At 35.5% G+C, this 25117-nt stretch overlaps 2 protein-coding genes and 1 pseudogene across 8 annotated transcripts; all 3 read right to left on the reverse strand.

The window, feature by feature from the left end:
- Nucleotides 1-3468: 3468 nt before the first annotated feature.
- On the reverse strand, nt 3469-14933 carry LOC306852981 (coiled-coil domain-containing protein 69). 6 transcript variants are annotated; one of them, XR_013782688.1, is made up of 10 exons: nt 14772-14926; nt 10047-10110; nt 9541-9698; nt 7385-7472; nt 7154-7227; nt 6909-7010; nt 6706-6825; nt 6289-6386; nt 4505-5058; nt 3469-3809 (listed from the first exon to the last, which is right to left on the reverse strand). XR_013782688.1 is itself a non-coding variant. In XM_079390117.1 (9 exons), exons 1-9 carry the CDS (start codon nt 14817-14819, stop codon nt 4884-4886), a joined length of 927 nt encoding a protein of 308 aa, XP_079246243.1. In that variant the 5' UTR covers nt 14820-14926; the 3' UTR covers nt 3972-4883. The 6 variants fall into 6 exon arrangements, 1 of the variants encoding a protein (XP_079246243.1); XR_013782689.1 differs by having other exon boundaries at nt 4118-5058; XR_013782690.1 differs by having other exon boundaries at nt 3472-3809; nt 4082-5058; nt 14772-14933.
- A 4543-nt stretch (nt 14934-19476) lies between these two features.
- On the reverse strand, nt 19477-20592 carry LOC306853339 (ganglioside GM2 activator-like; annotated as a pseudogene). The gene is made up of 5 exons: nt 20488-20592; nt 20256-20407; nt 20011-20013; nt 19740-19910; nt 19477-19650 (listed from the first exon to the last, which is right to left on the reverse strand). The product of its transcript is annotated as a ganglioside GM2 activator-like (transcript).
- Nucleotides 20593-21557: 965 nt separating this feature from the next.
- LOC306852982 (ganglioside GM2 activator-like) lies at nt 21558-24682 on the reverse strand. Its single transcript, XM_079390118.1, has 4 exons — nt 24331-24682; nt 24100-24252; nt 22242-22424; nt 21558-22109 (listed from the first exon to the last, which is right to left on the reverse strand). The coding sequence occupies exons 1-4, from the start codon at nt 24418-24420 to the stop codon at nt 21951-21953; spliced, it is 585 nt and encodes a 194-aa protein (XP_079246244.1). The 5' UTR covers nt 24421-24682; the 3' UTR covers nt 21558-21950.
- Nucleotides 24683-25117: the final 435 nt, after the last annotated feature.

Below are 25117 nucleotides of genomic sequence, written 5' to 3' on the forward strand. Positions count from 1 at the left end.
CAAGTTTATAGAAATAAAATCTTTGCATTCATGTTTGGGTTTGGGTAAAACATGCAATCATCATTTAATAACTCTAAAGATGTCAAGCGGTGGAACCTAGAACGATATGCTTTTGCGCTTTAAATAGGATACACTACTTAAATAGGATATTTAAATAGGATACATTACTTTAAATGTAATCAACTTTATAACCTATAGGCCTATATAAAAAAAAAGACTTCATTTTAAAAAAAAATAGGTCTACGATGTCTTAAGTACAAAAAAAGCCTAAAACAAAACGTCAAAGTTTAAAAAAAAAATTATAAAAAATAACTAATTATGCAAATATTTAGGCAAGCTATTTTCTCCCTCCTCTCAATAATTTTAGCTCTATAATCAGACTATTTGTTTTTTTCGTTTTACCTCCAGACAGTTACACCAGTCATTTTGTCTCCAGTAGCCTATTTACAACATATCAACCAAACATGCTAATAATAGAAAAGTTAGTTATTTTGTATGAATTTTGTGCATTTGCAAAAATAAATCTGAACCAAGCATACACTGTAAAACACAAGGAAGCATCGTGTAAAGTGGTCCGATATAAGACAAAACGCGAATCCCCATGCAACTCTATTTATGCATTGATGGATGAAGGTTATGTCCAAACAGTTAATATCGTTGTTTGTGAAATGATCCACTGGTTTAAATCCCATCTGTCTATCCATGTCATGTTTAAAATATTATACCGCTGCAGTGAAACAGGAGTTTAGGAAATAAAGCTGATTATGGTGTGTAAAAAAGTGGGGTGATAACCAGCCCCACACCTTTTAATCAAAGCTGTTTTCCCCGGGGTGCAATTTTCACCTTTTTTGTTCTAAGTCAAAGTGATAAGGAGCAACTCCGCAGCCCCAAATAGCAATCATCTTATTTGAGAAAATTCGTGTCTGCCTCCAACCCCTGACAATTTAAAGATGATCTTTGCTGTAATAAACTGAAATTGTATAGCGTTCGAGCGCGCGCCCGTTTCGCACATATTATCAAAGGCAGTGCACGAGAGCAGATGCAAGTTAATAGCAACACATTATTTTCCGCACTGTTTATGCATATGGGGACGCTTCTAGCAGATAAATGAATGAAAGACGGGTATTGTATCACATGCATGTGTCTGATGGTGATGTCATTGAGGGACAGCGCGTGAACTCAGGTGTGCGGCTACAAGACTAAACCCAAATCAGAGGAAAGAGGGAAGGACAGATGTTCTCTTTTAAAAAGACGGCTTTCTCACACAAGTTTTAGTTGATATAAAATATCTATATTAAAAAGTATCTATATTATTTAAACAATTATTTACCCATTTTTATTATTTGTACACGTTTGTAGCCTAAACATTCATATATTCTTAAAATGGACAAATAATTAGAATATCTATAGGATTGTTGGTAACATTTAGGTTAGGCTAACACGCATTGTTGCATTATATGAAAAATAACTAAAGTTAAGTAACCTTGATCTGCTGGAGTAGGCAAGCATTTTTATATATATATATATTTTTTTTTAAATACAAAGTGTTACCGATTTCGGATTTTCATTATTGTTATTATTAGACAAACAGCTGATTAAATTAGACAATGTAGGTCATTTGTATATGCAGCGCGTTTATAATATTTATAACCTATTAGCTACGATAATATAGGCTAATCACCAAAAGCCCTTATATCTTTGACAAATACAACACTGATAAAAGTGCATCTTAAAAGATCCTTAATATTCATGCTACACTTACAAGTGCTCCAGCTTTAATAATGTCTTAAGGCAAAAATATAACTGTTTTTTACAGTTATATTTTTATAATATAATTTAATGGTTATAATGGGAATTGTATTGGTTTTAATGGAAGCATATAACTGGTATGTGATGGATTCTATTGGTGGGATGTTAAATCGTTTTGGAAAAATGCTCAAAACACTACAAAAAGGAATTTTGTAATGGTTTTACTGGAAAAAGCTAATGGTTTATAATAGTATTTTAATGGAAACCATTGGAATTTCTGTGATGTTTTTTTTTTTTAGTAGGACCTGCTTCACTGCCGTTTCCTGAAAATAAATAAAAAATAGCCTAATAATAAAAACTAAAACTGGCAAAAATCGCTACTACAATTCAAAACCTTGTACAATATCAAACATATTTAGCATGACATTTAATAAGAGTTTTGCTTTTTGTTAGTGTGTGGACCCTCATCAGCAGACGCCATATTTGATATTTGAAGAAGAAAGATGCCAGCAGACCATATAATTATTCCTCACAACCTTGTTTGATGTGCGTTATTTCTGACAAATATGTTATCTTTTGTATTTAACAAAGTAGTCAGTCACTAGCCTAGGCTACTTGATGTTCTGACTAAACGCACATTCACCAACTTAGCATTATTAAAATAAATAGGCAACCCAAGTTATTTTGCTGTGAATATATAAAAATGCTTACTAGAGTTGCTCTACAATGTTTGAATGCAAAAGCTGTTTTATTGACACCATGACTTAATCCGGACATTGACTTGAGATCTGCTAGTGTTCACTTGGGCTGGAGTGAAAACACTTGAGATTCTCCAGGTGGCTGTTAAATGCTCTGGGAACCTCCTGACATCACTACAGGGGGCTGACCTGTGCTTATCTTAGTGGCTAGGCAGGTATTGTCCAAACATGTCAAACAGTCAGGGAAGCAGTGAACCTAACATCCGCTCAACCAGCAAAAAGAGCCGGGCTGTTCTCCACGTTAAGTGCTGGTGTTGTCTAATAGGGGGGCACCATGGGGCAAACATCTCAGTCTGTCAATCAGCTGGGCTTTATGCTCTTATTTGTCAAGAGACACCCACCAATCAGTGTCTCATTACATGCAACAGTGAAAGTTGTGGGGTGAGTGACCTTATACATGAGAGGCAAAGTCAGTTGTGTGCCAAAAAGCAAAGGGAAATATTAATACTTTAATATATTAATTTAGCTATTTAAATGGCTTCTGGCAGGACCAGACTATTCTAACATCAGGCACACCAATTTAATAGTAAACTAATATTTTTAAATTATTGCTGAATGAAGAATGACTTGCATGTAGCTGTTATTCAAAACATATTGACAAGCCAAAGTGAAACACCCAAACAACTTAAAAACTTGTCAGAGCAACAACAAAAATTCTCACGTTTGTTTTAATCTTGAGTTCTTGCACCCCCTAGAGTCAAAATCTGTGTATTAACATCTAAACCTTTAGGGATGTTTAAATTGCATTCATTTAATTAATCTTGAAAGCCTAATATTCATTTGCTAAAAACAAGACTGTAAAATGGGAAAGCATGTGATCTCCCATGACCACCACTCTAAACAAACATTACCCTGATTAATACTCGTGTTGTCATTTCTGGAGTAATTTGTGTGGGATTTTCCCAAAGCAGCTCTTTGGTTGAACTATTTTGTTCTGGAATAACTGTACAGATTTTCACATACAGTCCCTCTGATATAGCATTTATTGCTTGATTTTTCCAGGAAACACCTTAAACCAAAGGCACTGATTCAGAAATAAACATATGGCAGAACATTTACAATAATTTACATATAATACAATAATATCTTAAAAAAGGAGGAGATAAAAAAAAAGATATGGGCACAAAAGCAACCTATTTACCACTCATGCTTTTAAAACCGGCAAATCAAATCACTGCAATTAGAAGAAAATGAAAATGTACTCAGGCCTCAGGTCATCCAAGATGTAAATGATGTAGATTTCATCATGAGAACTGATTTGGAGAGATTTAGCATGGCATCACTTGCTCAGCAATGGATCCTCTGCAGTGAATGGGTGCCGTCAGAATGAGAGTCCAAACAGCTGATAAAAACATCACAATAATAAACTGTTGCTTTCAGCCAAAATATAAGTTGATAATGCATAATAGTGTTTCCTACAAGTTTAAAGTCAAAATGCCTTGATGGATTTGTTTATTTATTTTTGTTGATTTTAATTTCACAAGATGTTAACTAATGGTGTGGATTACTTGTGATGGTTTATCAGATGTTTGGACTCTTAATCTGATGGCACCCATTCACTGCAGAGGATCCACTGGTAAGTAAGTGATGCACTGCTAAAATTTCTCTACATTTCTCTGTGAACTATTCCTTTAAAGTATTTAGTAACTTTAAGAAGCATACAGGGATTGTTCAGAATTTTCAGATTATTATTTAAAATTTGGATTTGCCAGAGTGACAAAACAGAAGATGGCTAGTCTCTTCTTGAAATACATGTGTGCTGGTTGAGCCAACAGTGTTTGCCTGAGCTAAAATGACTAGATTTAATTCAATAAGACCCCAGTACTTTCCTACCACTGAAAAGCAGAAGGATTAAAAACAGAAATACGGTGTGCAAAGTGTAGGGTGAAAGCATATTGGTAATCACCAAAAGCCCATTATCTCTCCAACAAATAAACTGATAAAAGTGCAAGTGCATCTGAAAAGATCCCAGATATTCATGCTACAGGTCCAAGTGCTCTGGCTCCAATAATGTCTTAAGGCAAAAATATAACTTTTTTTGCAAACAATACGCAGGTATTCTTATCCACATTTCCTGGAAAGAAATAAAAATAATAATAAAACCGATATCAAAAATTGGCAAGAACTGCTACTACACCTTGTACAATAACAAAAAGACTTAACATGAGTAACTACTGCATAGATCCACAGCTATTTTAAAAAGCAACCAAAAATTTCTGATAAGAAATGTCTCTTCAAACTAAATGTACAAAAATATTTGTTTGGCCAGTTAAAATGCAGTGAGTAAGTCCATATCAGCACTGCATGTTCACAGCACTCCGTAATAAACTGGCATTAGGCAGGGTGAGGATACAGTGATGAGGGTGGATGCTGCAGTCAGCTGGGAGACACTTGTGTGGGTATGACAGAAGGAAGGTGGAAGGAGGAGCATGAGTCTCTGCGGTGTATGAGTTTAAAGAGCAGCTCCTCTTTCTCCTGGCTGAGCTTCTGGTTCTGCAGGGACTGCTTCTCCAGCGCCTCCTGCAGCTCGTTCTGCTCCTTGGACAGTTGTCTGAAAGAGGACGACGAGTTTGTGGAAAAGCAGAAAATAATATTATATCAAGGAAAAAAAGTCTTTAAATATATTTTATGTAGACATACATTTAGTCTATTAAAATGTCAAACTCATAACTGGGCAATCCTGGAAATAGCAAGGGAAATGTTATTAACAGCATCTAAACCGACAGGTGGCGCCACATACAAGCATTTGAGCTTACAAACCTTCACTCTGACACGATCAGTGCAAGAATAAAAGCACACCAGGAAAACTCGATTTTAAAATTTAATATATTTTATATTTGGACTATAGCAAGTGAAAGCCTACTGTATCATATTTGAGACGCAAATTTCAAAGGCCTCTCAACAATCAACATGATCAAAACTGCTGATTTCTGTTTTTTTATGAAGTAAATAAGAGTAACTGTTATATTATTAGTAATTTTTCAAGATAAACACTTGCTTTTTTATTGTTATTATTATGCATATGATGCATCAGGATTTTGAGGAACATTTATTTATTTCTCTGTCCTCATTGTATTGCATGCCATTATGTTTTGCCACAATAAAAACTACAAAGCTTTAATCATAAAACATATTACTTGGAAATATAAAGTGACAAAGTGAGTCCACTATACTGTTATAAAGATCTCATTGATTTACATTACAAGCTTTAATTGTATCTTACTTTTTAGCTACACAACACCACCTGCACAAAATTACATATTCTTGCTTCATATTCTCTTATATCATACTATTTGAGCCATAAAAGCCTGATGGATCAAATATGATTCAAAAAAAAGTTTGCATGTGTTTTTTAGGACTAAAAATGTTTTAGCTAAAGGGTCAATAAACTGTTCCCTTATATATATTATATACATATATACTATTATTTCATATATCAGATTTGCAGGGTTAAATCTCCATATCTCAAATCTTCATAAAATCCTTGTAAAACTTCTGAGATGATGCATGTGCTTCTTATATTACCAAACAGAATTGCAATAATTCCTGCCATTGGCTGGACAAACAAATAGTCTTGCCCCAAACACAATGAGCAGAGCAATGTTTTGTTAGCACTACAAAAGCACAGTCAAATGTTCCCACATTTTGAGAGGATCAACCCCTAAAAATGCATATTAAGCTGAGAGGAGAAAGATGACAAAGTTTTTCACCCGGAAAGAAGTGCACACTTGGTCACACTATTTTAAAACACTCAAGTTTGCAGATTGAAGTAAACACGTACTGTATGAGGCTTTGGTAGTTGTCTATCCGCACTCTGAAGTCTTCGCTCTGCTGGAGAGCCTGCAGGAGCTGATCCTCCAGCGACAGATTCTTCTCCACCTCACAATCACAACACAACAAGAAGCACAAAGTTATCAAAATCGCTGACATTTTGGGAAAAAACTGGTTTTGGTTTGAGTTGCTGACTTGTGTATTTGTTTATGCAAACAAATAGGTCAATTTGCCACATTCAAATAAACACATGAATACACAAATAATGCACCTGCTCTTTATTAAAAGTGGATAACCAATTTTGTTTTAGATGAGGGACCAAATGTAAAAATGTAAGAATCTGCCACTGAAAAATACATATTGAGTGACCGCTAATCTGAAGATCACGAGTTAGTGGCCCACAATAACTACCAATAGAAGTTCATACCAGTGTTTCCATCTGCAGCAGCTTGTTCCCCTGGTCCTGTAAACGGTCACGCTTCATTTCGATGACAAATAACAGACTCTCCTGCTCCTGCTCCCAGAACGCACCAGGGCTGCCATGAGTCTGGGACAAAAAGACAGATACAGTTGAATACTGCAGCTATCTGAAGCACGCGTTGCCACCAGATCTCCACTCTCATAACAAACCTCAATATTTCTCTGAAGGTCTCTCTTGAGCGTGGACTCCTCCGCTCTGCGCTTTAACTCGTTGAACAGCTTCAGTTCTGACGTCAGCCCTTCAATCTGATCCTGAGTTCATAGGAAATTCAGACCAATCACTTCAAAATCAAGTCTGGTATGTCTAGCTTGACGTGATAGTATATTAGATCAGCTCTCAATCAAATGTATTCAGGCTAATCGGAGCAGTGATGTTACAAATAGATGTGTTTTACCTTCAGTGCATTCTCAGCTGCTGCATGAGACTCATTTAAAACATTCTTCTCTTCATTGTGTAATCGCTGTAGCTCTGCAAAGTAAACAATTATTGAATATTACCATTTACTAAAAGATTCTCTCTCTCTCTCGGTTTATATACACATTTATGCTCTTAGAAAATGTGTTTGCCAAAGATATTTCTGTGCTTGTCAGCTGTTGTTAGTATTACAGTGCTGCTGTGCTCTGACCTTGTGTTGCGCTCTGATGCTGCTCTAAGGTGCTCCTCATCTGTTTTTCATGAAGATCATTTAGATCAGCGGTTATCTCAGCCTTTACCTGTTAACACAAGACATGATGCATTTATTTATTATTTAACACCATATCAGCAGCAAAGGCTATTTTCATGGTGATGTAGTAGAAAAGAAAATAAGAAACTTCAAAGAATATGCATAAAAAAATAAAAATAATAAAAAAAATTATATATTTATTAAATAAATACTGATCCAGTTCGAAGTTATACAGTCTTCATTATTCCAAGCCTAGATTAAATAAGATATTTCCCTCTATATCTTCTCTATGTGATCGATGCAATAGGGCGGAGGGGACACTGGCACATTTATTTTGGTTTTGTCCTGTTCTGTTCTGTATGTATTCTGGTATATATTTTTTTTATTGTTTTCTAGTGCTTACAAAATTAATATTCAACCTGACCACAGTCTGGCTAATATTTTTGGCTATTCTAATGTAATGGATGCTCTTCCCCATACTTATCAACAGGCTCTAATGGCTGGCATGATTGCAGCCAAAAAAGTGATATACTGCTCAACTGGAAATCTCCACAAGCCCCTTGTTTTCAGAGATGGTTGAATGAGATGCTCTACATTATCCAAATGGGACAGTTACGTTTTGGTGAACTCCCCTCACAGAAAAGATTTGAAGCCACATGGAGACCTATCTTGAGACTCTTGGAAATTTAATTTCTGTATTCTGTAAATCTACCCTTCTATTTTTTTTTTTTTTTTTACATATACATTTCTGAAGTATTGGATTTATAAAAAATTTCTGAAGTATTGGATTTATAAAACAATTGTGAATATTGCCATTTGTGTTTATATATTTATTTTTTTCAATAAACTATATATATTTGTTATTTGAGGCATTTTTTTGTTTGTTTGTTTGTGTGGGTTTACAAGTGTGTATTTTGTTTTCCTATGTTGGTTACTGTTTTTTGCATTTGTGTTTGTTATTATAACTTCTAAATTAAATAAATAAATAAATATATATATATATATATATATAAAATAAATAAATAACTGTTTACATAAAATCTGATAGAATTGATAGAAATTTACCCAAGGACACTTTTTTTTCATGAAATAAATCCATTTAAGACATGATACAGAAATTTGAATAAATAAAATAAATAATATGCAATAAATTAACAATAAATAAATAAGTTATAAAATTATGATAAATTAAAATCAGTTGCAATTTAGATTATACAATAACAAATAAAATTAAAATTATAAAATGAAAAATAAATCTGAATATCTCAATCTACCAGTAAAAAAAAAAAAACTTAATTAAACCTTAATTTAAACCTTAAAGCAAACCTTAATTTAAAAAAAAAAAAAAAAAAAAAAAAAAAAAAAAAAAAATTACACGGTATAAATTTACAATACCTATTTTCCTTTACTATCCATTCCAGCTTATTATAGTAAAAAAGTGCCTAGCATATATGTGCACCTTATAAAAGTATGTTTCGATAATGGCCAGAGCTGGATTTCTGACAAAAACCGCCTTTTGGGGAATTCTTTACTTGTAAAAATACAATTAAAAAGTAAACAAAAAACAATTAAAATGAAAAAAATAAAAATTGTACAGATGTTTTTATACAAACAATGGCATGTTTTATGAAATGTTCCCAATTATGTTGGGATATAATTGTGTGTTTAACTGTTAATAATTTTACATTATAAATTAGTCTGCAAAGTTCTAGACTACAAAAAAAGAAAGAAAAAAAAACAAGCAGTGCTATACCATGTTTAAACACACAAACCAGCCCTCTTTACAGGGCAATGAATAACATCCCTCCCTGCAAACAGGTTTAGCTTTGTTGGTCAGAGGTTAGCACAAGGACAGATGTACCACAGCACACGTTCCCAAAGCCTGAACAGACACCAGAACAACAGCGCACAGAATCGGCCTTGTTCCCAATTATGCTGTAATGGAAAAGCATGTCTTGTTTACTGCCGCTGACAGCTTCATAACATATAACCCGCTGACATAATCTGGGATCAGGATACTAGTCGTTCTTGAATGCCTACATGAAGCTACATGTACTTGCAATGTATTCCATTCACAAGACAAAAGGCTGTGAATACGAAGAGCTTTCAAACTATACCTTCTCTATAATGAAGTGGACTGAAGTGCAGATGTCTCCAGGATGGTCCTTGAGGAGCTGGTCTCTCTCCTGGTCTCCTGAAGCCGTCAAAACCACACGTAGTATCTTTAGCTGACACTCATAAGTCTCCAACAGATTCTCCTCAGATGAGTGTGTACCTGGGGGAGAGCAATTGAACATACATTGTTTGCTCTGTGGTACTGATCTGAAACGATATTTCCATGAGCTTAAACCAGGATCGCCCACAGCCAGCAACACAAGAGTATTAACAGGTCCCTACAACCCAACATCAGTGCTACCAAACCCTGCGCTCTGCCAAGAACAACACACTTCACAATGGAATCGTGGGACATTGAAAAGACACATTAACAGATAATAACCGTAGCACACGCACCAAGATCTAGAAGTTCAAAACAAGCTTTTCAGTCACAATGCATTTTCTGTTTCCGTTTATCTGAAGAACATCTGCATACGTTCACATGACATGATCGAGGGAAACCACTTACCACTTCCATCTTGAAGTTTGATGTCCTTTATGTGCTTCTCAGCTCCTTGTGCTTTATTTTTTTTCTGAAAGACATTGCAGACACAGGATCAATCATTCGAAAACTAGCTGACAAATTCCTTTAACATTTCACAGAAGTGTCGTATAACTTGATATTTGTTGCATTCCAAAGCAGTTACCGGTGAGATAAGCGTTCAAGATTGCACAACCATGACGTCATTGAAAAACCACTTGCAGTAGTACAGTACACTTTGAAAACTGAGTTGTATTTCTCAATAGGTGGAACAAGTGACATCTAATTTACTTTAAAAGGTCCAGCATGTAAAACTGACAGATAGTGATTGAAATGGAAACGAGCGCAACTGACAGCGGAAGGTGACGAGCTGTACACTGTAAGCTGATGAGTTGATTTATCCGTGTTTTAATATTCCTCTGCTCATAGAGCAGATGCTGCAGGCTTTTAGGATTCTGTGATCTCGGAGTTCGTTTGTTGAGTTCCATAGCTGCAATACGCTGTGTTTTCCACCAACTGGCAACCCGGGGGTGTCGGAATACTATTGGATAAAAGGCCAGTGGGCGGAGTCACACAGACCAAAAAAAAAAAAACCAGACATTCTGACACGGAACACACATTTCAAAGTAGAATAACTGACTGTAACATTACTTTTCAGAGAAACAAGTATGTGAACTCAGCATGTTTCCTAAATATCTGCCAATATACTGAGGTATTTTTGTGCTTTAGTTGTACTAGTTTTGTACCTTTAATTGCTAAACTATGACTTTTTTCCATTGCAGACAGTCACTGCCTATTATATACTGATGATATAAATAAGAACAAAAACAGACAGACGAACAAAGTGTGAAGGCCTATTTAAATCCCACACGTTCACTACCAAATGAGTAAAATTTTCATTTTTTGAAAGAATTCTCATGCTCACCAAGGCTGCATTTATTTGATCAAAATACAGTAAAACTGTATTATTGTGAAGTATTACAAATTTGTATATATATATCACAATCCAGTGTCACAATCCTTTTCAATCATTCTAATATGCTGATTTGCCACTCAAGAAATATGTTATTATATAAACAGTTATGTGGCTTAATATTTTTGTGGAAACTGTGATACACGTTTTTCATATTTAATGTCTTTACTGTCAGTTTTGATCAATTTAATGTGTCCTTGCTAAGTAAAAATATTAATATTACTCTAAATGTTTGAACGGTAGTCTACATAGACTCTAGTTAACAGTGTTAAGCAAAATTAAAGAAACATTCTAACTTCTCCAACGGATGGTCTTCTTCCTGCTCAAAACATTAATAAGCATATTTACATTTAACAAGCCCTGAAATTCAGGAAGAATGCTGTCATACATCCATAGGGAGTAAAGAATGCAGCATTCCAGTGAGAACGTTTGAAGATGGAGCTCAAGGTTGGCAATGTTCACAGGTGATTTAACATTTTAAAGCTTACATGCCAAATATCTGGAGAGATATAGCCTACATACGGCCTAAAAACACTTCACAAATGCAAAATGTCTCTATTTTGAGGGCAAAATCTCCTGTTTACTTCAGGTAAGAGATGTTTCACAGCTCACAGTTAAGATTTGAGAGCTGTAGCAAAGACTATCAGGGAGTTACATTTCACAATTTCACATTTAGTAGGACTTTCAACTTCTATCATCATGATTTTTGGGGCTTGATGGCCCCCTTCTCTTCAACTCCACTTTGAAGCCAACACCCTCATTCAAGAACAAAAAGAGTCAAACCATGTCAAATCATCCTGGTTAATAACTACGGAGATTCTCACTGTCACATGAGACTGTTTAAATGAGAAATGACAAGACAATGAAGACATGTGCAGTTAAGTGTCAGCGTGGGACACAAGCCAACCAAAACATGACACTTATGCTTCATGCAAGCCACAGTTTGAAAGGAACCAAAAGCAAATGATGTCATCCTGCCTATGTACACATGTATAGAAACGCGCACCTGGAGGGCATTCAGCTTTCCTCTGCTGAATGCCACTTATTTTTACCAGGTTTTTATTAGGAACTAATGCACTAAGACAGATATTAAAAGAGCAAACTACGTATAGACGAAAAGATGCAGCCAGAATATGAATTCAGCTTGCTAAATTTGCACATAAGGCATTTTTCAATTTCCAATGAATAGCATTATAAAGAAAATGCTTAATATGGCTAAATGCATTAATATTCTGGGCTCTGCCGCTTGCTTATATGTGACCCTGGACCACAAAACCAGTCTTAAGTGACAATTTTTCGAAATTGAGATTTATACATCATCTGAAAGCTGAATAAATAAGCTTTCCATTGATGAATGGTCTCTCCCCAGGTATCAGACAATATTTGGCCGAGATGCAACTATTTGAAAATCTGGAATCTGAGGGTGCAAAAAAATCTAAATATTGAGAAAATCGCCTTTAAAGTTGTCCAATTGATTCCTTAGCAAAGCGTATTACTAAACAAAAATGAAGTTTTAATATATTTACGGTAGGACATTTACAAAATATCTTCATGGAACATGATCTTTACTTAATATCCTAATGATTTTTGGCATAAAAGAAACATTTATAATTTTGACCCATACAGTGTATTGTTGGCTATTGCTACAAATATACCCCAGCGACTTAAGACTGGTTTTGTGCTCCAGGGTCACATTTATAGTTTGCATGATCAGTAAGGTGTATGTTGAATTTAATATTTTAATATCACTTAGTACATTAGGACACATTATGCATTTATTTTTTTTACAGAATTATCCACTGTTTTTAGTCATTAAAATACTGCAGCAGGTGTTTTATATGGATTGCAAGTGCCCAAAATTTGCAGTGTGTTCACATATCTTTGTTTTTCTTCTTTTGAGAGGTGATCTAAATTTGTGGCTTGAAACAAATGGAAAATTGACAGGGTTGTACTGCAGTTCGATGGATGTTTTGCCCTCCAGGTCTCCACACCAGTCATGTGGCCGAAAACTATGAATAGCATTTTAAAGGTCTACAACTTTATAACAGTGAAACAATTTAGTAGGCTAGGCTTACTTTTCAAAAATTAATCAGCAATAAAAACCCAGAACAGGAACTGCTTCCATCTCATAATTCGGTTTAATCCACAACAACACTATTATGCATTTGCCGGCTCTCTGTGGCATGGAACCAAATGTCCTGGAACTTTAATGAACCCATGGCTTTATTGCACTTCCCCGTCTTGTGGTTATGTGCTTTTGATGCAACTCCAATAGAGGCTGTAATAGTGAGTGTAAGGCTTTCTCTGTTTGGTCTTCAGAGACTTTTCACACTTCTCCAGTTGTCCATGTCAAGTATACTGACACATGGCTATGTGATTAACTGGACCAAATGAACTCTGGCTGTTTATAGGTCATATTAAAACTTGCAGTGAGAAACTCGGGACCCCGTGTCTGTCACATCCACGCTCAGTGAATCTAAATCCTTCAGCAATCTGGGCTAATGAAAGCTTGACCCTGTTGCTATCAAAGCCAGATTTCCCTGCATGTTTGAAGGCCCCAGGAATGCATTGATTTTTCTCATGCATTTACATAAAAAATGTCAAATCTAAAGTGGCAACGATGTTCTAATAGTTTTCCTTTTAAAGCATGCATGAAAAAATGCATTAAAATGCAATTTATTAAAATAAATGGCTATACATGCCTCTTCTATGATGAACATTTTCAATATGACTATGAGGTGCGACTGCCCAGAATTAGGTGGAAAATTACAATTAAAATGCTGAAATTCTTGAAAAACAGGTAAAATAGAATAACCATAAGGAAACGTCTTTGTACTCAAGAATAAAAAATAATATCTGTATAAAAATATTCTATACTGAAAAGCATGAACCACTTTTTCCCTTTAATACATTCAAAAATACATTAAAAACGCAATTCACAGTCAAAATAACTAGGTTAAAAAAAACACACGATAAATAAAAAATGTCTAATTAAAATACTGAAATTCTTAAATTAAAAAAGTTTCCATAAATACTCTGGCAATCTACATAAAACAGACATAACCAGGTCATTAATTATTGATTTTCTTTCTGTTCTTTTCTCTTTTTTTTTTTTTTTTACATATCACTTATGAAAACTGGAGTAACCCTATGAAAAAAAAAACTAAGCGATGACTAAAAGTGAATTATATTTACAAGGCTGTGTACCAAAATACATTCATCAAAACCACTAAATTATAACATTTACAGATACTGGAACAAATTATTTCCAAAACGTCTAAAACCAACAGGTATACAAGAAGGCTCGTGTCTAAAAACTACATTTAAAAGGACTTCACCTCTTTATTCACCTCGTATGTCCTGATTTGACCGAAATGCGGAACATTTTAGAAGCGAGCACAAAGTGATTTCTCTGAAAAGCTGGATAACGCGCCTTTAATTCATCATAAAGGATGTCAGCAGCACAACAGTAGACCTCATCTGTTGAACCCGACATCTGTTTCTAGTTAAAACTTTCACAAGTCGACAAACTAACATGAGAGCTTTCGCATTGACTAGCGCATTAGGGAGGAAGTAACAAGTGATTTGAGAAGAAAACAAGAGCGGCTCTCATGATACAGACACATTTACACGAGCTGTACTTGCTGTATTTGCAACATTTCTCGCCTCTTACGTTGCTGCGGCTCTCGGTAAATTTGCATGACTTGTGAACATCCTGAGAAGGTTTCAAAACGACCCACCTTTTTCCGGGAGACTTGGCCACAAACTTTGCTGTTGTGACAACCCATGCTCCTCTGCTCTGCCTCTATATTCTACCCCGTTGTCGCTGGTAAGCGTTGTTTGTCTGCAGCAGTTCAAATATGAGCTGAGCTCTCATTGACCCTCATTGTCGAATAGAGACTGAGCAGAGGGGCGTGGACTGAACAGAGGGGCGTGGACTGAGCCGAGGGGCGGGGACTGCAGAGTCAGGCTGCATTTACATGAACAATTTAAACAGAGACAATCGGGAAATTGGTGAATCTGTGCACAGCTGCGTAAACTGATGCACCGCAGCTTCCTCAAATGCAAATCTCTCTTTGGTCAATACAATAGTATGTCCCTAAATATTATGTTTATTGTTATGTGATCTGCTTATTTGTTTCACCCCCCCCCCCCCCCCCATTTCTTTCTTGGCATATACTTTTTTCACATTTGTATTTCCTGAGCAAGTGTTTAACAGAAGAAAATCTTTATATAAATAATTTAACATTGTTTATTATAGAAATATTCACAATTTATTAAATATTAATATTACACATTGTTAATCAAAATGCATCATATTTTTTATTTTAAATAGACATATAAATAGTTACATTATTTACAGTTATGGAAAGTGTATATATAAGTTGTTTATATACGTTTTGAAATTTTATTTATATAGGCTACTTGTACTTTTTAATTTTTTTATGTAGGCTATGTATGTATGTATATGGATGAAAGTGCATATTAGTACGCCAAATAAAAACGAAAACTAGTGGTATTGATATGCAAAAATTTACTTTGGCCTGTATATGCTACGCGATGGGTAGGGTTAGGGTTGTGGGGTAGATGCGTGTCATATGCACGCCAAAAAATTTCGTATTATATGCACACGACAACTGCGTATTATATGCACGCTAAACACCTGCTTATCATAAGTCCATGTTTGCGTATCAATACCACGAGTTTTCTTTTTTATTTGGCGTACTATTTATACACATTTTCATGAGACCGGGCTCGTATGGATCTGGAGATTTGGTGCTAAACCACTTTCACTGACAATGTTTAATTTATGGTTATGCCATAAGGAGGCCATAGTTACAGATCACATGGTAGTTCAAACACATTGAAGTAATTGATGTTTGAGGCCTTACAGACAGATAGTCAAATTGAAATGAATTCTGACAGTAAATGGCCATATTATCCAGCAGGTTTGAATGAGGAGTAAAACTGTGAGTCTCACAGGTCAAGAGGGTGAATCGTAAGATGTAATGTGTTTTAATCAACCATATTGTCATCCCGCTGCTGTAGAGGAATTCTGTTTAGAGAAACTGTCAAAACAGCAGTGATCCATAGTCAGCGCTGAGGTATGTGGATGCACATGCTGAATGCAAACATTACAAGGTTTATACTGGCTGCTAGTTATGATTTCATCACCAGTGCCATTTTAATGACAAATGAGTTAAACACTAAGTGTAAATTTAGAAAGAGAGAAGCATGGATATTTAAACCTTTCTAGCATTCTGTCACTGCCTATTGTAACATAACGTATTGTCAAATATTCAGTGGAGAAAATATAAACGGGTAGATCTGAGCTCATCACATTCACTGCTCTATATGGTGCATACAGTAGTGTGTCAGAGATGCATCTATCTTTGGCCTCTTGGCTCTCTTGTTTGGTATATATAAGCGTTAATATGATACATCGACTTTAGATCTTCTGGGTAATTTGAGACTTTCCTTTTTGTCGAAACTCTGTCTATTTATAGTAGGGTTTCTAATCTGTCATAAAAACGATAGAGCAGTTGTTGCTGAGAAGTGTGCGTCATGACAAACTTTCCATTGACAGGCAGCTGCAGGGACTCGGCAGCTTAGCGGTGACAATAATAAAGTGAGCCGTCTGCTATAGATCTGCTCTCCAGTTATCTACAGGAACAAAAACACAGCAATCGCACAAAACAGTGTGTTTGGATTTAACATAGGATTTGCCAAAATTAACAGGCTTATCATATGAGGTCAAGGTTTTGAAGGGAGAACAATAAATCGAGTTTTCCTTAACACTCATCAGGACACATTTCCCTGCATGAATTCTGAATTGTTTTGGCACCATTTTTGGACAATAATGATTTTTTTTTTGTGACTATCGGGATTTAAAAATGTTTCAGACCTAGAGATTCTTTCTTCTGTTGAACACAAAGGAAGATATTTTGATGAATGCTGACAGCTGACGGTAGCCATTGACTTCCATAGTATTTTTTTTTATCCATACTATGGCTGCCGTCAACTGTTTGGTTACCAACATTTTTCAAAATATCTTCTTTTGTGTACAGGTTTATAAGTTTCACTGTAAAAAAACAAATATTGTTTCAAAAAGTTGTTTCAATTTGAAATAATTTGTGACCCCAATGACTTAAAATTGTTAGTTTAGTCAACTTGAAATTTTAAGTTACTCAATGTTAATTTAAGGGACAACTGGAATATTTTAGTTGACTAAACTAAAACTTTTAAGGCAGCGGGGTAACACATTATTTTAAGTTGAAACTTTTTTATTTTTTTTGGTTGGAACAGGTTGAGTGTGAGTGAATGATGACAGCATTTTCTTTTTGAGTGAACTATCCCTTTAAAGCAAGTGTATGTAGTTTTTATGTATTTTTGTGACTTTGAAACCCCCTACAGTTAAGTGAGTGGAATTTACTGTCATAAATATATCACTGTTATTGTGAATTGTGACTTTGTTTCTTAAAATTGTGTTTATCTCAAACAATTCTGACTTTTTCCTCAGAATTGCAAGAAAAAAGTCAGAATTCTGAAATAAAAAATCACAATGACTTTTTTTTCTTTATTCCCTGGCGAAAACAGGATCCCATAGATAGTTGTACACATGCATTTAATGCTGGCGCAAAGCAATCTGACATTTATATACTCCCAGAACAGATGTTTATTAGAAGTCATTGTACTATCAGAATGGAGTTGCTTTAAGTTCATTGTTTGAGTTCACATAGTAGCCTATTTCTCCATTTCTAATGTTGTTGGGTGTGATTTTCTGCATGGTAAATGCATGTAGTCTGCCGGCCAGGAGTAGTATTTGCCACAAAGCTTTATGAACGTGCTTTGTGCCATAAAGCTCTTTAAAAAACCAGACGCAAGCTCTCAGCCAGCCAGGAGATAACATTCTTTCCATTGCTCCCCCTCCGACCCCAGGCATGGTGTAAGCCTCAAGGCCTCGCAAAACCTGCGCGTTTTCAAAGGGCAAAATAAAACATAGAAGTCCTACTGAGGGTTCTATCAGGTTGGGTTTAATTAAAACTGTAAAAATAAAATTGTTGTACATAACAATATACTATGCTGTTCGCATACTGCTGAGGGTTCTAAACTTCAGAGTTCAGTGTGTATATGTGCTTTTTAGTAAACAACACATTTCACATGTCATGAAAGTTTTACAAGTGATGTCCCATCTGGGTTCAGCAATCATTAAAAATGAAGAACATGGCTAGTCTTGCTCTCGGGGGAATTCTGCTGTGACTGGTATTCCACCTGGACATCTGGATTGAGGACTGTACAACTCTTGAAAGACAGCCTGAAAAATCAGGAATGCAAACAATGTTTACAGGAGGAGAACAAACCTGGCTGATGTTGTACAGTTGACCATATTCTGGGAAAAATGTATATCGGCATAAGAAAGTAATCAATGCACAAACATCTTCATTTTAAAATCTTCACTGTAGTGAAATAATTTCAAATTATATTTTGATTTTCTTTACAATTTGTAAGTCAAAGCGAGATTTTAGACAGCTGGAGTTTACAGATTTCACAGACAATTGCGTAGTGTTCGATGGGCACGGATTCAAGTTTTTTTTTTGTTTTGCTTGACTCTTATTCCATCTATTTGGAGAATATCAAACATGTTTGATATTTTGAGCTGATTTCAGAACTCATGTTGTTTTCATGTGCAATGAGGTGCATGTTTCTGTATGAGTTTGTTGTATTTAGAACAACTTTAAAGTCTGTTAGTGCGTGATCCTCAGTCGTTTTTACTGTTTCCACACAAAGTCATCAAGTGTATGAATGATGCCTATAGGGTTTTAAAATCTGTCCAGATTTTAAAAGTCACGTAGTTTATTCCAGCCTTATGACGTTCTTCTGTGGAAAGGAAAATATTTTGTGCACTTTGCTCCATAAAACATAATCATACAGGGACCAGGGGAAATCAAGCTAAAATAAAGATAATAAAGTAAGCAGTCCAAGCAACTTCCCTCCACTGCCGCTCTCAGATCTCATTAGTATTTGCATATATTTAAACTTTGGGCAATTTGCATCGCTGACATCACTGACACAGCTGTGCAAATGAGATTTAAGAGCTATGGCACAAAGGAAAATAACATTTAAAAAAAGAATAAACTTGTGTAGCATTACAGATTCACTGGGGAAAATATAATACATAACTAAAGAAAGCTGTTATATTAATGAATGTTAATTAAGACAAAAATTTTAACAAAATATTTATCAGTAACTGAACTGGCTTTATTTAGCCACTGCATCAGATAATGCATTAATCATGATGGGAATGGTAGAGGCTACAAGAGTTTGAATCCTGCCTCAAGGTCTTTTCCTGAACCCGTCCCATCTCAAGATTAGTCCCGGACTTTTGGCTCTTTTTTGACATTTTCCCAAAAGCCAGGAAAAGTGCAGACTGCTTCATGACAGCAACTACATTTCATTGTGTTGGTTGTGCAGTACTGATGCTATTGAGAAGCTGACTTTAAGGCATCCCAGCTCTTCTGCAGAGTTTCCTAAAATGATCTGTAATCTGAAATTGGTCACACTGTTAGGGAGTAAAATATTTGGTATGTAGATACCAGATGATGGCCAATAGTAGTCCCCCTGGAAAAAACAGACAAATGTTAACCTTAAAAACACTGATATAAAATAAACGTTTGCTGTGGATGATCAGTGAATGAGGACACACTCACAGCTCTGAACGGGCAGCCACAGGGGACGCTAGATGAACGTTTAGGTTCAGGACAGAGCTCTGGGACTGTCATAATATCACAGCCATCAGGATAATAACAACTTCCTAAGTCGTCAACACAAGGAACTTTTACCCACACACCAGCAACTTCTCTTTCCAGTGTCAAGTTCACCTGAAACCAATAAAATAACGTCATTTTTTGTAATCCAGATGATTTGATGAGGGTACAGAGCACGGTGCTGAGCTGTTGAAATGTGGACAGACAGGTTTACCGTCTACACAACATTCACAGCAAGTCTCAGGCATAAATACATTCACAATAGCATGAGTTTGTAGGTAATACGATGGGGTACAACTCAGTTTAGAGTTTCATGGTACCCCAGGGTTATTATAGTTAACTAATGCTGTATAGACCAATAAAAAATGCTTTTAAGTAAGTTTTAATCTAAAATCACTAAATCACTTAATTTGTTTTAATAAAAACATTAATAAAACTATAATAGAATCTCAATTATACAGGGAAGGGAGAGCGCAGATGCACTGATGTTGAGGCAGATGCAGCTGCTATTAGATATCCCAGTGAAGGAATTGGGTTTGGATACACATGAAGAATCTTCACATATATAGGGTTGTCTGGCTTTCCACAGTTTCCCAGGAAAAGCCTTTGAACTAATCAGTAATAGAAAGCACTGTAGCATGTGGCGATGCAAAGAAAACGGTATTAAAACAATCTCATTTCAATATCTCACGTTCTTACTTTTGTAAATGCAAAGCTTCTCCTGCTGTGCCATTTGCTCCAGACTTCCAACAAAAGACTGCTGGCAGCGAAGAGAGCGATAAACACAGCTTTTCATTTCGCACTCTTGATTTACAAGTAGTTAAGATGTATTTACTTTAATTAAAGATATGAATACTGTGAAACACCATGCGATCTATGCCATATCAAAGACACTTAAGGAACTGTTTGTCATGTGAGGTCCTTATGGTAATATATGCGTTTTTTTCGTGATTCTTTTTGTCATTTATGAAAACATTATTATACAGTGACCTCTACAGGCTGATTCACACGGCACCACCAGACCCGTTTAAAATAATGAATGATGCCAACGATAGCTTAAAAATAATAAGTATATCTATCTATCTATATAAAATTTTGGCTCCTTTAAACACTACTCTGTCACATGTTTGAGGAATACAGCACTGATATAAGATTATTACTATAAAAGCTAGGATTACTTAGTGACACATACTATCTGAATATATCAAATTTTTTATAATATATATAATTAATTAGTTATAGAAAAATATATAATGTGAATCAAATAAGCCAACTCAAATTTGACTTTTAATATAACCATGGTTAATGGAAAATATTAATAAAAGTTAGAGACAATATTGTCTTTCAATTTTGATGATGAAAGTATTACTAAATTCTTACAGCAGAACTGTTCTGCATCTCCAAGCATCTTTCATTTCTGAATGAATCTGTGTTCTGAACGACTTCAATGATTCAATAGCCTATTCGTAAAGAGTCTTTTACTTCATAAATAAGAGTAAAATATGAATACAGTTCTGACACATTTCTTCTATTATCTTCTCAAAATTCTAATTATGTTGACTCAATTTCTCTAAAGCTACATTTTGTAATACCCATTTAATGCTTTTTCTCATTTAACACAATGATTTCTAAAGGTGATTTCTCTGATGTGCAATAAATTACATGAATTAACAGATCTATCTATCTATCTATCTATCTATCATGCAATTTATATCATAGTTTTATCATTATACATTATAAAACAGCTATACTAAACACTTGAATGTTTGAATGTTTATTAAGAACAAAAATAAAAACAGAAATTTCCCCTTTCAAGAAAACTGAGAAAAACGTAGTTGCACCTTGACACTGAACTTCATTAACCCCAGAGAACAAAACCAAATCACAAAAGTAGCAGTTAAAACTAGACAAAGCATTGTTAACATGTTAATTAAAATAATAAAATAAAAAGGAAAACCAAAATGTGCAGTCCAGTGTTTTATAAAGTAAACAATATTTACAACTTCCACCAGTCGTTTAAAACCAATTCGATGAGATTTCTCGTTAGTTAAAAAGAAATGTGCTCTTTATGACTGAAAATTTGTCATTCTAAAAAGTTAAAAGAGAAGCTTAAGTAAAAGTCCTACAGAATAACAAAATACTATTTTTCTTTTACTACTTGGAGGAATGCAACGAGAAGCTGATTTTGAGGCATCCCAGTTCTTTCTCAGAGCTCCCTAAAATGCCCTGTACTCTGTATTTGCCATTGGTCAGCCAGCCAGGCAGTTCGATGTCCGGTATAACGATGTCGGACAATGGCAAAGCATAATCACCCTGTAAAAATGAGATGATAAATGTTATGACTCTGAAAATGCAAGACGGATTTTTTGGTCACAATAAGAAGACATTATTAACCCATAAACACTTGCGTGTTGAGTAAAATCTCATGAATCGGGACGCACTCACAGCTTTGAACGGGCAGTGGCAGGGCAGGCCGTATGTGTGCAGAGGCTCGGGACAGTCCTGTCCTGGAGGGATGAGCTGATCGAGCAGGTCACAGGCATTAGGATAATGACAACTTCCTATGTCATCCAGACACGGTATTTTCACCCATAAACCTGCTATTTCTCTTTCCAACGTCACGTTCACCTGAAACAAATAACATGGTGCGAACATGGAATTAAGTATTTAAAACAATGCCATATGGAGGCACAAATTATAAAACGTGACAATCATGAAGGTTTACAGCCTCTTGTGATAGTCACAAGACTATTTATTTCACCTGCATAAACTAGGCACGAGAATGGCCGGAAACCTCTGAACTCCATTCCTATGCCTCATTTTGTTTAGTTTTTTTGTTAAAAATCATTGTAGTATTTGCATTTGCATTACAGTCGCATCAGAAATGATAGTGAAAAGGAAGCCAAGATGCTACTATCAATTATTTTTTCCTGAAAATTACACATATATACAATGACGGTATGATTTTGAGATCCATCTTTTCACACTGAGGACAACTGAGGGACTCATATGCAACTATTACAGAAAGTTCAAATGCTCACTGATGCTCCGGAAGGAAAAACCATGCATTAAGAGCTGGGGGGTGAAAACTTTTGAACAGGATTTTTCTTATTTTGCCTAAGTATCATATTTTTTCTTCATTTAGTACAGCCCTTCAGAAGCTATAGAAGACATTTAAATGTTTCCCAGAAGACAAAATAACTTCAATTTACCCTGATCTTCAAATTCAAAAAATTTGAAGATCAGTAAACAATAGCATGCATTTGGTATGATCCCTCTTATTTTGGTAAAATAATCAACATTTTGCAGATTCTGCAAGGTGCATGTAAACTTTTGACTTCAACTGTATATATACACATACATATAAGTTACATATTATAATACACACTTAAATAAACTTACATAAACTTTTTCCTAAGCATACTAGCACACAGGTGAATTACAAATGTTTGCTTTAAATAGGCAAGTGTATCAGTTTCTTGACTATATTAGGAGTATTACTAAATGTATATAAATTAAACTACTTCCTGATTTATCGATCCTATCTGTGGAATCAAAGTAAAATCTGGGTGTTTTCAACCTTAAAAGTTAAGTTGTGACGTATTGTCAAGTATGGTGACCCATACTCGAAATTGGTGCTCTGCGTTTAACCCATCCAAGTGCACACACACAGCAGTGAGTAGTGAACAAATGCGCACACACACACACACACACACACCGTGAACACACACCCGGAGCAGTGGGCAGCCATGCTGCGGCGCCCGGGGAGCAATTGGGGGTTCGGTGCCTTGCTCAAGGGCACCTCAGTCGTGGTATTGAGGGTGGAGAGAGCGCTGTACATTCACTCCCCCCACCTACAATCCCTGCCGGCCGGGGACTCGAACCCGCAACCTTTCAATTACGAGTCCGACTCTCTAACCATTAGGCCACGACTTCCCCGATCCACGACTTCCCCGAAAACAGAGCCTAATTTTGTTTTAGCACGCATCTCATCAGAATTGTTTTTGTAAATTAATTTTATTTAATTAATAAATAATAAACAAGTAAATAAGTGACAAGCACAGTACAACAGAGTTCCTCTTTCTACAAACAAATTACGAAATTGTGATTTCCTGAAAAGACGAAGTTGTCATTGCCAAACGTTTGGCATCTCTTAAAGCTTAACATCTACCTGGATACTTGCTTTTAGAGATATTAGCAAAAAAAGAAGAAGTCACCTACAAAAACACGAAATGTTGTGTCCCAGATGAAAATCTAAATGCAGGGCTTTCTAAATTTCTGATATATTTCTGTATTGTCTTACAGACAGAGGAGATGTCAGTGGTACTGATGTTGAGCCGGATGCCACAGCTGTCAGATGTCCTGGGATGGAAATGGGATCTGGAGAAATATTGAGACTCTTCATCTTTGCAGGATCATCTTGTGCACCGCAGTTTTGCCAAGAAAAGCCCCACACCTATTCGATGAGAATAATGAACAAATGACCATTTAAATGGATTATATATAAATAACCTGAGCACAATATTTCACTTACCTTAGTGAATTCAGAGACTCTCCTGCCGAGCAACTGACTCGAGCCTTCCAGCAAAAAACAGTAAATAAACACGGAAACGAAGCTTTTCATTTTGCACGGCTAATATTCAAAAAACACGAAGTGCAACTAGAAATGTTGCTTAACTAACGTTAGAGAGCTTCACAAGCATGCCCAAACACAAGCACTGCCCAACACGATGCGATTTAACAGCACCTGACACACCACCAGAACTATAAAGGGCGTTGAAGACTATTCACTTCCCATCAGGAACTATCAGAACCCGTCCTGTGAGTGTGTTGTGGCATTTAAATACTTTGCCATAATAGTTTCCGCATTTCATTTCGCCAACACTGCGATATACAGTGTTACAGCATCCTCTAAAGGCAGGAGGAATAACATCAGGCCAGTAACAAACGTGGTTTGCAAAGATCCTGGTTAACTTTCCAAAGAAAATTATATATTTTTTGGTGCTTACAAGTTTTAAAATGAACTATAAAATTACCATACCATGTTTTTTTGAACACGGTCAGATAAAAACAAATCTTCATGCTGAAAATGAGTTCAACAACAAGGCTCTGGTGAGTTTATAATCTAATTTGTTTGACTTATCATTGTTTTATTTGGTTTTATAAAGGCTTACATCACAAGTAACTGTTTACATATGTTTATATTTTCTGTTATCAGCTCCATCATATTAATTGTAAAGAAATTGTTCTTGATTTTTAAAGAGTTTTCCTCACTTTAACATTGAGATCTATGGGTTCTGTAGAATCTTTTAAAGACACAT

Source organism: Barbus barbus (assembly GCF_936440315.1).
Source record: "Barbus barbus genome assembly, chromosome: 33".
Classification (NCBI taxonomy): domain Eukaryota; kingdom Metazoa; phylum Chordata; class Actinopteri; order Cypriniformes; family Cyprinidae; genus Barbus; species Barbus barbus.

Excerpts from the sequence above, each read along its gene's own strand:
- LOC306852982 (XM_079390118.1), bottom strand. The coding sequence starts at position 24,420 with ATGAAAAGCTTCGTTTCCGTGTTTATTTACTGTTTTTTGCTGGAAGGC. Across the intron at positions 22,425-24,099 it reads CACTGACATCTCCTCTGTCT|GTGAACGTGACGTTGGAAAG; the intron begins GTAAGACAATAC and ends TATTTGTTTCAG. Across the intron at positions 22,110-22,241 it reads GCCACTGCCCGTTCAAAGCT|GGTGATTATGCTTTGCCATT; the intron begins GTGAGTGCGTCC and ends TCATTTTTACAG.
- LOC306852981 (XM_079390117.1), bottom strand. The coding sequence starts at position 14,819 with ATGGGTTGTCACAACAGCAAAGTTTGTGGCCAAGTCTCCCGGAAAAAG. Across the intron at positions 7,011-7,153 it reads CAGCTGAGAATGCACTGAAG|GATCAGATTGAAGGGCTGAC; the intron begins GTAAAACACATC and ends CTATGAACTCAG. Across the intron at positions 5,059-6,288 it reads AACTACCAAAGCCTCATACA|ACAACTGTCCAAGGAGCAGA; the intron begins GTACGTGTTTAC and ends GTCCTCTTTCAG.